The sequence below is a fragment of the Trifolium pratense genome, linkage group LG5 (genome assembly GCF_020283565.1).
Source record: "Trifolium pratense cultivar HEN17-A07 linkage group LG5, ARS_RC_1.1, whole genome shotgun sequence".
In the NCBI taxonomy this organism is placed as follows: Eukaryota; Viridiplantae; Streptophyta; class Magnoliopsida; order Fabales; family Fabaceae; genus Trifolium; species Trifolium pratense.
The window spans coordinates 43,918,044-43,929,850 of NC_060063.1; the positions used below are offsets into that span (position 1 = coordinate 43,918,044).

At 33.9% G+C, this 11,807-nt stretch overlaps 2 protein-coding genes across 2 annotated transcripts; one reads left to right on the plus strand and one right to left on the minus strand.

Annotated features, from left to right (window-relative positions):
- Nucleotides 1-336: 336 nt before the first annotated feature.
- On the minus strand, nucleotides 337-2,134 carry LOC123887096 (protein BIG GRAIN 1-like B). Its single transcript, XM_045936378.1, has one exon. It carries the CDS (start codon nucleotides 1,768-1,770, stop codon nucleotides 523-525), a length of 1,248 nt encoding a protein of 415 aa, XP_045792334.1. The 5' UTR covers nucleotides 1,771-2,134; the 3' UTR covers nucleotides 337-522.
- Nucleotides 2,135-6,050: 3,916 nt separating this feature from the next.
- Nucleotides 6,051-8,885, plus strand: LOC123886745 (protein FAR1-RELATED SEQUENCE 5-like). The gene is made up of 2 exons (XM_045936038.1): nucleotides 6,051-6,278; nucleotides 6,366-8,885. Exons 1-2 carry the CDS (start codon nucleotides 6,051-6,053, stop codon nucleotides 8,883-8,885), a joined length of 2,748 nt encoding a protein of 915 aa, XP_045791994.1.
- Nucleotides 8,886-11,807: the final 2,922 nt, after the last annotated feature.

Genomic DNA, 11,807 nt, shown 5'->3' on the forward strand with positions numbered 1-11,807 from the left:
GAGTCTGATTTTAATCTCAATAAATTAGGTTTATAAGAAAACCCGAGATTTGAACGGTGTAATATTACTTTCAAGATGATCATTTTAACTTAATATAATAAATTAGATTTAAAAGCATATACTCGAAATAAAAAATGTCCAATCTTAATATAAGATCTTAAAATTGTTGACTGTGTGAATGCATAAAATCACGAATGTCAAGAAGTTGAATTTTTCAAACCTCTCTTCTTTAATGATTTTGCATGAGGCGCACACTTCAACTATAGAACCAAATATATTAAAACAAAACAATGAAGAGTGCTATAAAAAAAAATAAAAAAAATAAAAGGAGAAATATAATAAAAAAAGAAAAGGTAGTTAGATTATATTATAGAAACTAATGAAACAACCATCACAACATTAAATCCTCTAAAATTAGAAATTAACAAAAAAAAAAAAAAGGAGAAAACTTATTATCAGATGTAAACCCCCACACCATTAAATTCTCTAAAATTACAATTAAACCCCTTTTTTTTCTCAAAATTACATAATGAAACCATTTCCAATAACCCTATTAGGGTTGAAATGAGTAGTTTCATACACAGGTAATTCTTCTCTATACCTCTCAATCCCAATTACTGATAAATTATCCAATTCAAATAAATCAGAACTTGAACAACTAGCTCCATCATCATCATCTTCATCTTCAAATTGCATATTAAAATCAACTTCATTTTTTTTCTGATAATTCTTCAACAAATCTCTAGCTAATTCTTCAACTCTTCTACTTTCTTGCATCACATGCAACCTCAGTTCCTCACTACTACTTTTACTTTTTCCATCATAGAGTGAATTAGCTATCAAACCCTTTTCACCTTCATGCAAATTCTTGTGTCCACAAGGTCTACAATCTTCATCAACAATAACACTAACAGGACAAAATCTCACTGATCTTTTAGCACCTGATCTTGATGAAGGTGTTTTACTTAAACAAGACCTTGAAAAAGAAGAAACTGATGAACATGTTGAAGCTTGTGCTGATTTTGCTTCCAAAACAGAATTTGTAGTAGTTTTCGTAGCTGATGATGATACCTTTGATTTTTTTGTATTTCCACTAGAAGTGAAAAGTGAATTCAAAAAACTTGCAAGTCTAGCACCAGGTGAAATGGGTTGCTTTGATTTCTTCATATCTCCATACAAAATTCTCAAAGCTCTAGACTTTGTTTTACCAAAACCATTCTCATTTTTGGGATTTTGAGTTTGAACAGAATGGTTATAGTTATAGTTATAGTTATAGTTATGGTTATGGTTTTTACTATAACCATGATGAATGTTTGGTTTTTCAGAAACACTTGTTCTAATTGGTTTTGGTTTTTGTAAACCATAGAATGATTCTGAATCAGATGATGAAAAACCACCAGCTGAACTTGATTCTGAAGATGATGAACTAGAATGCATGGAAAGTGTGTTTGAATTGTTTCTTGTTTCTCTTTCAAATTCTGTCAAAGAGTTTCTACCATTCACAACTTTCTCATTCCAATTCTCAACCTTTCTTGTTTTTCTAAAGTTTGATTTTTCATCTTCAACATTCTTCATCTTCCTCATAGTTGTTGTAGTTGTTGATGTTGATATTTCTTTGTAGAACATGAGTTTCTCTTCTTTTTCCTCTGTTTTATGATGTCCTTCGTCGATCGATCGATAAATTACATCTAAAAGAGATGAAGAGAAAGATGGGTTTTCTCTTTGATGATGTTTTCTATGATCTCTTGAAGGTTTATTCCATTTCTCCATTGTGTAATCTCTTTTTATAAGCAAAAAGTAGGTATGAAGATGAAAGAGAAGAAAAGAGAGAAAAAACAGAGGAAACAGAGGGAAAAACAGAGGAAACAGAGGATTATGAATGGTATCAATTACTTGGACTTTGTTGTCTGCTTCAAATAGTACACAAAAAAAAAAGCTTTGCTAGAGTGTGAGAAATGATTTTGAGACAGTAATGAAAACTAAATTCCACGCCTAAGAGATGAAGAGAAAACAAAGGATGATTAGAGAGAGAGAGAGAGAGAGAGAGAGAGAGAGAGAGAGAGGGAGGGAGTTTTGGAGAGTGGTTTCTTTTGGATGTTCTTATAAGGGTTGAGAGAGGGTTATGGAAGTTGAGTTGGACAGGCTGTCAATAATGATATGGGAATTTTATTTTAAGGGTTTTGTACGAAAAGCAGATTTCAGTAGTTTAGAATTTGGTCGTGAAGTCTGATTAACAATTATTTTCGTTAGAAATCGAACTCAAGTTTTTCGAATAACTCATTCTAGGAGAAACTCGTTAATCACTTAAGCACAATGTCTTGGTTATGATGTGAAAATATTTGTTATATAATTTTTTTTATTGAAAAGTATATAAAAATTAATTAATAATCTTGATTATTCAATTCACCTTCTTCAAAAATTTTCCTTCATCCCATGAATTGACATTAGATCCTTACTTTTTCTTTATATAAGAAAAGAAAGAAAAATGTATTGTTTTGTAGGACCATGTAAAGTAGATTTTGATCTTAACACCACCACCACACACATAAACCCTAGTTTGCTCTTGGTTTATAGATGTTTTGATCTTGCAAACAATATTCCTCTTATACTTTATGATTTTTTAAAAAATGTATTTTAATCTGAATGTTCGTTGAGTTATGTTTACGGTACACAACTTAAATTTTGTATATCGATTTAAATGATCAGAAATTAAAGTTATAATGATAAGATAGGATGTATGGACAAAACATCCCAAATAATCCGCTTAGAAGTAAGACGCTTGACTTTGTTGCCAATTGAGTTGATTATTACAATATTATCCCCATCTTATTCTTTTTTCTACTTTTTTTTTGTTCCATAGATTTAAGTAATCATATTCAAGACACTGTCAAACATTAAATATAAATATCTCTCGGAATTAAAATTCGAATATTTATTCCTTACACTATAGTAGTCTATAATGGTTAAAAGATAATGTGTTATCTCTTGATTGGAATGTGAAATGAGAGCTATGAACATGTGAAGCACTTCCAATAGAAAAGTATATAAAGAGTAGTATTATACTGCATTATGAATTAACAAGACATTGCAATTATGCTACTATTGGTACAGTCAACTTATGCGGCCACAGGACTAAAATTTGGGCTTTAGAACATTTATTTTTCTGCATTCTATTGCCCGTGCTACATTCAAACTAATGTTGTTCAACTTTTGCCTATTTTAACCAATTTTAACCAATCAACTGCATAGCTATAGCTATGAGCTATATCAAAAAAGCCATGCCTAATTTCAACCTTTAATTGCTTTAAGTGGTATATAGAGACTAAAAAAAGAAGAGAATCTTGTATATAGAGAAAATTAAATAGGAAGAAGATAATCTATTTTGTGTGTCGAATAGTTTTTTTATGAAGGGTTGAATTGTTTAATTAATAGCTAAGAGTTAAAGAGATTCAAATATTAGGGTTTAAGTTCAGATGAAGGAGAAAAATATTAACATTAAAAATTAATTATTAATTTTAACCGTTTAAAAAACTCTGATGAAAATCATAATTAATATGGGTAAATACTAACGTTAACAACTATTCACGGTTAAACAAAGTGAATACTTTATAGGGAATAAGTACAAATGTAACATGGATGCTTTTTTTTCGGCTCATTGGAACCGTGTTGGTTTTGGTATGTGTATCCGTGATGATGAAGGTCGTTTCATGCTTGTCAAAACAATGTGAGTTCACCTATGTGCAGTGTAGATTTAGGAGAAGCGTTGGGACTTTACCATGCTCTCAATTGAGTTACAACTAGAACGAGTGGACTTTATGCTTGACTCGAAAAGAGTTGATTATTTTCATAAGGGTGAGAATGATGTCCCAGGGTTTAGTGATGTTATAAGAGAATAATGTCATTTTGTGTTTGATATAGATTTTGAAAACTCTCATGTTGAGTTTAATAGGAGATGAGTGAATGAGGTCACTCATGCACTTGTAAGGGTAGCCACATCGAATGCGCTCTAATGTGAACATTAATATAATATTAAAAAATATCTAATAAATCTTTTTGGTACAACTTTATTAACACTAATTTTATTGCTTCAATTTGACATCTTCAACAAAAATAACTATTTCGAAAGGACAAAAAAATGCTCCTACACTATTAGTAAATAAGTTTTCTATCACATCATCAATTTTTTTGTTTTATTTGTTTAGAGGAGGTGAAAATTATAGTAGTGATAAAGAAATGGGGTCACATGAAATAATAAGAGTTTTAGTTCCACAAGCCTCTAACTAACATAGCATAATTATAAAAGCAAGATTAGAGTAGTAATCTACCATTGATATATTGTCATTTATAGAATAAGGCACATTAAATTGATGGTGCAAAAGAAATAGGAACACACACACTAATGCTTAATCACATCAAATTTGTACGTGTCTTCATATATGTGTGTTTAACGTTTATGCTTGTGGGGCTATATTAAGATGCATGAGGACGAAAGAGAGAGAATTAGTGGAAGCATTGTGTGCTTATTTCCACAATCATTGCTCTCGTGGCTCTCCTAATTAAACTTTATCAAGAGAAAGAGATTGAAACAAATTTTAAACTAAAAAGAAAGGTATTAGAGATTTTCTTAACACTAAAGAGATTAGATAATCAAATTTTATTGTAGGTTGCAATTTTTTAAAATATAAAATATTAAGTTTGAAATATGGATCTTGTGATCCAAATCCAATAAATACTGATATATTGACTGCATGAATGCGTGAAATTCAAATTTCTAATAGAGAGTGTGTACTTCAATACTAATCTAAGATCTTTGGTTCAATTCTACATGAAAACATTAACAACAAAGATATATTTATAAAGAGACAAGAGAGTGTTAACAACAAAGATCTTTGCGAGGTATTGTTCTCACTTACAAACATATATTTAGGCTATTTCGCAATCGTGAGACTTTTTAACAGAGAAAAATACGAAAAATAACAAGGTTCCAATAAAAATAAAAGAAGGTTAATAATGCAAAAATTACAAAGCGTATAAATTGTAAGGGCTAAAACCAAAAGGATTAAAGTATCCCTTAACATAGTTATAAAATAAAGGCTTAATTAGTAAAATGGTCCCTTAAAGACATTTTTTGTTTCAGATTGGTCCCTTAAAGAAAAAAAGGCCCGAATAGATCCCTTAAAGAAAAAAATGTCTGAATAGGTCCCTTAAAGACATCTCCGTTAATCAGTTTGGTCCCTAAAAAAATGTCCGAATAGGACCAAACTGAATAACAAATATGTCTTTAAGGGACCTATTCGGACTTTTTTTTCTTTAAGGGACCTATTCAGACATTTTTTTTTCTTTAAGGGACCAATCTAAAACCAAAAATGTCTTTAAGGGATCATTTTACTAATTAAGTCTAAAATAAAATAAACCCTATAACATATAACCTAACAGAAAAATATAGATATTTTGAAGTGAAAGTCATTCATTTCCACTCTACCGACCTATAAGACTACAACTATAATTTATTTTAAAAAGAAAGGAAAAAAAAAAAAACCTAAAAGAGGATTAGAGCAAGAGAATGATCATAATAAATAAAGTGATGAAAAGTTAGATAGTATTAATTAAGTGAATAAACTAGAAAAAGGCATCACAACAAATAAAACAACGTGTGTGTATGGTATGTTTGATGATATGTTCCTCTAAATGACAATTACTTTTTTGGCCACACATTTGGTACCATCTCTTTCCTTCTACCTTCCCTTAAGGCTCAAGAAAATATTTCATAATGAAAGGAACCAGCTAGGATGTTAATATAAGGCGCCGTCTACGGTGCGCACCCTTGATAGGCCGCGCACGGTGCGCATGCAAAAAAAACCGGATATTTCGGGAATATTCCATCACCGCATGTTTTTGTAAATTTAATAATAGTTACACTATTACAGGGTTAATGTCGGTATTTGACATCAATCTCAACTTTACCTTTCCAAAAATAACATGAAAAATTAGCAACAATTCTCACTGAAACTTGCAATTGCAATCGTTCGTTGAAGATCGACCGCAGAACAATGAATAACCAAGTTCGTGGTGAGGTCGTTGGTGACGCTGATGGTGCTGTTAGTGGCGAAGTTCGTGGTGAAGTCGTTGGTCACGCTGATGGTGCTGTTAGTGGCGAAGTTCGTGGTGAAGTCGTTGGTGACGCTGATGGTGCTGTTAGTGGCGAAGTTCGTGGTGCCGTCGACGGTGGTGTTGCTGGTGTCAGTTCAGCGCGCGATGAAGTAATGGATGCTTACTTTGTAAGTGCTAGTATGTATTTGTGCTTTTAACCGATAGTATATATTTGTTGTATTTTATATTGATGTAGTCATTTATTTATTTTTTAGCAAACATTGAACGAGTTAACACAAGAGAATCCTTCTTATAGAGAACATTGTAGAGGTGATGAGGATAATATTGGAGACAATGACATTGGGTTTGATGCAGAAGATGACAATGTTGGTCACTCTGCAGATCATGATTATAATGATTATGAGGAAGATGATGAAAGCTTGGGGGGTGAACTTGACGGTGATGAAAGTTATTCTGATACTGACAATGAGTGGGAACATTTGGATGAAAGTGGGAACACGGTTGCCAACGATTTGGATGAAAATTCAGATACCGACAATGAGTGGACACATTTGGATGAAAATGCAGAGCAATTAGTCATAATTGATGGTGAGGAGGATGTTGTAAAGATTGATATGTTTAACTTGCACAATGAAGACGTTTCTAAGTTGCGATTTGGTAATTTGGAAGTTGCATACAAATTTTACTGTTGGTTTGCAAAGATGAACGGTTTTGCTGTTCGCAAAGGGCAAGATGTTAGAAATAAAGATGGAGTTCTTGTTCAAAAAACATTCGTTTGTAACCTAGAAGGCTACAGGAAAGACCGTCGCGATTTAACTGAAGTGACGCGCAAGCGTGGTCCGAAACACGAAACCAGGTGTGGTTGCAGTGCAAGACTTCGAGTGCATATTGATATAATTTCGGGTCTCTGGTACATTACTATTTTCAGTTTTGAGCACAATCATTATATGTTGACGGAGAAGCACTGTGGGCTATTGGCAGCACATAGGAAACTTACAAAATCAGATCAGATTCAAATTAAGAACTATGGTCAAGCTGGGATAAAGGTTGCTCAAATGATCGGTGCGTTTGCCAATGCTGCGGGAGGGTATGATAAGGTAGGGTTTTTGAAGAAGGATTTGCACAATCAAATTCAAAGACAAAGAAAAGAAACGTCTTCTGATGCTAAAGGTGCTGTTAAGTACCTTCTAGGTCTTAGGACTAAAGATCCATTGATGTTCGTTGCACACACGGTCGATGCTTGTGGTAGGTTGCAAAGCTTATTTTGGTGTGATGGAGAAAGCCAAAAGAATTATGAGGTTTTTGGTGATGTGTTGGCATTCGATGCTACATATAACAAAAATAAATACAGGTGCCCGTTTGTTGTATTTTCCGGTGTCAACCACCATAATCAGACAATTATCTTTGCCACTGCTGTAGTTTCTAATGAGGTTGAAGGCACATATGTGTGGTTGTTGGAGCAATTTTTGCTTGCGATGAAAGGCAAGGCCCCTGTTTCTGTAATAACAGACGGTGATGTAGCTATGAGGAATGCAATAAGGAGAGTATGTCCTAATAGTTATCATAGGTTATGTGCTTGGCATCTTCTTCGAAATGCCATGTCTAACATTGGTAACCTAGAGTTCATTCCATACTTGAAAAAATGCATGCTTGGCGATAACGATGTTTGGAAATTTGAGAAACTGTGGAATGAAATGATAGATAAGTTTGGGCTTCAAGACAACAGTTGGATCAAAGAATTGTACCAGAAAAAGAAGATGTGGTCAACAGCCCATATTAGGGGGCATTTTTTTGCAGGAATACGAACGACGTCGCGGTGTGAAGCATTTCACAGTCACATGGGTCAGTTTGTCCACTCAAAGATGAATATGACTGATTTTGTGAAGCAGTTTAATAGATGTGTATGTTATTTTCGCTTCAGGGAGGTGGAGGCGGATTTTCATTCACAATATGGAAATGCTGTCTTGCAGACCCCTCTAAGGTCACTCGAGAGGTCTGCATCAAAACAATTCACACATGAGATTTTCTGCTTGGTACGTTCTGTACTAAAAAAGGTTTCCCTGATATCATTATGTGACACTCAAGAGATGGCATCCTTTTCAATTTATTCTGTGACGAAGTATCAAGACGAAGGACATGTTTGCCGTGTATCTCACAGTCCATCAAACAATGAATTTAAATGTTCTTGTCTTAGAATGGAATCAATTGGAATTCCTTGTGAACACATCGTGGCAATTATGGTATATCTTGATACTGTTGAATTCCCGACTAATCTTGTGTTGAATCGATGGTCTAAATTTGCAAAGGACTCAATTCGTGGTAATGTTAACGATGGTTCACATTACTGGGATTCACATTTGGTTGCGAGACATGCCAATTTGGTGCATCTTAGCAAGGAAGTTTCCGATTTGGCTTACAAGGATGTTGATGATTATAAAAACTATTTGGATTATCTAACCAATGAAATCACGAGGCTTAAATCAAAGTACGTTGGTGATAACGGTCCTGTGAATTTAAATGGTCCGGTCGAAGTTGATAACATATTGAACCCTTCCTGTGCAAGAAGCAAAGGCGGTGGACCCAGTTCCAACAACACTACAGCTGGGAGAAGCAGGCGTCCAGGAACATGTGGCGGATGCTCCCAAGTTGGACACAACATAAGATCTTGTCCTAACCTGGCTGAAGATGGAGAATTTCCTGCAGCCAGTTCTGTTCAATCAATGTCTGTACGGTTAAGCGGTAACAATTACGAAGGCTACGTCAACACCAGATAGGAGCTCTCTGGATGCAATCTTGTAGGTAATGTGTGTAACTACTATTCCGTGTTGGGTTACCGTTTTGTTATTTATAATTGTTCCTTCCTGTTTGTTAGCACTTGCCGGTTGTTATACATTAGTGTAATTTGTTACCGTGCCGATGCACGGGATTAATTAACAATACTAGTTAGTTAATGAATTTCAACACGCTTATTCGACCGGTAGTAAGAATGATTAATTTTTGTTAGAAATCATTAAAAATTCATAGTTGTTACAGACACATTATGCATAACCATAAATAAATAAACTTCCAAATAAGACCAACTAATTATAAGTTAACAAACACAATGGCCCTATGTCAGATTTCATAACAAAGGCATAAAGATGAGATTAATCATCAACAGAGTATATCATAACTTATACTTCTCTTGAGTGGAGGTCTTGTACATAATCATACATATCATGCCCAACATATTGGTATATCCTTTAGGTTCTTTTTGGGGGTCGCCTTTTTTTGGATCACTTAGCTATAAAATCCTATCCAAACTTGAAAAAGTACTAATACAAATCATTAATAATAAATCATAACTACTACAGTTGCCCGACCTAAAAAAGTACTAATATGATAAGATAATCGTCAATATTTAATCATTAATACCAATCAAACAAAACCACGTCTACGATATTGACCGCAATCATGCGAATCTGCCAAATCCATCTCAACAACCTTAATATCAAAGACAATCTTAAATTCCTTTCCTCCAGATCGCTGTCCGATTCTAACGCAATTTTCAAAAATATACGGTGAAACATAATTAGCTAAATCATTACTTATGGGTAAATTTGCCAACCTTTGAAACAAACCGACAGAAAATAATTGCACATTTTTAGTGACAACGGAAAGAGGAAGGCCGAACTTGTATTTATATATTGGGGATACAATAAAATCACTTTCAGTTGGTATAGGTTGGAGTCCAGACAGAGGTTGAACATAAAGTTTATAGAACCCTTGAACATGAAGCTCTATTGTTACTAATTTTTCATGAAAACATTTGTCTGATACTGGTATAGTGGTTTGTGCCATCATTGTGTGGGTATAGGTTTTGCTAGGGATTTTAAGCTTCGATAGATCTAAACGATGAAGTGGATTTGGGTTTGGGGAGTTATTTGAGCTAGATGCCATTGATTGAAACTGAAAATGATAATAAAACCAACCTGGCTATTTTTCACAAGTTTGTTTCTTGCGTATCATCTCAAGTGTGGATAGGAAGCCATTTTATAGGTAATATAAACCAATATTTACTGTTGTTACATCCTGTAGCTGTACAGTTAAAATATGTGTTGGAAATATGTAGTATACTTATTACTTTCTCGAAAAGGAACTAAATCAGGAGACAGGGAATCTTACTATTAGCCATATGTAGTATACAAAAACCTCATAAAATGTGACAATTCATTTCCTGACAAGATTCCCGTCAATACCCTTTTAGTTGTATTAGATTTAATGAATGTAATATATTCTGGCTATGCATCAATATGGAAAGGAAATTTTAAATTGTTTATATATTAGCTCACACAAAATAATGGGCCTATAAAAGTGTTAGTGGCCCATCCAAAAACTCACCCATACCAGGTCTACATCCACACCCAAAATAATGGGTCTCAAAAATTAATGCTAGTACCATTAAACATGAAGTGCCCATCATACTATATATATAGTGCACACAAAATAATGGACCTATAAAAGTCTTAGTGGCCCATCCAAAAACTCACCCATACCAGGTCTACATCCACATCCAAACTAATGGGTCTCAAAAATTAATGCTAGTACCATACATGAAGTGCCCATCATACTATATATATAGTGCACACAAAATAATGGGCCTATAAAAGTCTTAGTGGCCCGTCCAAAATAATGCTAGTACCATTAAACATGAAGTGCCCTTCAAAATACCATACATAATTACTTTTGCTTCCCACATACCCCTCGTCCTCGTCACTGATCATCTTCTGCAGTTACTTGATGCCAATACATCCTCGCCCGTTGTATCAAACTGTTGCTAACCTCATTGTGGTTGCCAAGCAAGACTCTCATTGTCACAATCATTCTGGTCACATTCTCATCCAGCTAGCATAACACGTTATTTGGTTAGTAATTAAATAACAAGTTCAGGAACAAGTATTTGACAACGCACATTTATTTTAATTCATTATCAGTTTGAATGTGTTTGTTTGTGGAACCAAATAAGAACATTCAGATAGGAACCACATAGCTGTGTTTGACTGTGTTTGCTTGACCTTACTATAATTTTGAGTTTAAGTTTATGGGCGGCATGAAAAACAAATTATATCAAACGCAAATGTGTACTTATTAAAACTGATAACTGACTTTAATTCGTGTGTTGTAAATGCAGCATGGTATACAGGTAGTTAACGTGTGTTAATCCATGGCACCATGTTGTTGCAAAGCGTATCTTACAGAGGAATTGGATTGTACTACTTGTTCATACTCAAAGGCATATCATGGTAAACCATAATGATATCAAATGCATATGTTATTCCACGTTCTGAATTAAAGTTTGGTTTTTCAAAACATAACAACTTTACAAGAGAAAGATAATTTACCAATCCAATTGCGTTGCTCGTAAAACTGTTTTGCATATTGAGCCACTCCACAACCCATAGTCCAGAAGCATCACTACATTTTGAACATATAACATTAACACCATAATTATACCAATTTCATTATAATTTTGTACATTTACTGACTAAATACCTGTTCCCAAGGTTAGGCACACCTCTAGCCTCCACGATGTCCCACCTCCCAAAATCTGCCAGTCCACAGAAGGTATAGTAATCGGGATATACTTTGTCAATCAGTTTGGAAAGTGCCTTGCTCTAAACAAAGAAAATATGATGGTTACACATGTATCTTACATA

Excerpts from the sequence above, each read along its gene's own strand:
- LOC123887096 (XM_045936378.1), bottom strand. The coding sequence starts at position 1,770 with ATGGAGAAATGGAATAAACCTTCAAGAGATCATAGAAAACATCATCAA.
- LOC123886745 (XM_045936038.1), top strand. The coding sequence starts at position 6,051 with ATGAATAACCAAGTTCGTGGTGAGGTCGTTGGTGACGCTGATGGTGCT. Across the intron at positions 6,279-6,365 it reads AAGTAATGGATGCTTACTTT|CAAACATTGAACGAGTTAAC; the intron begins GTAAGTGCTAGT and ends TTTATTTTTTAG.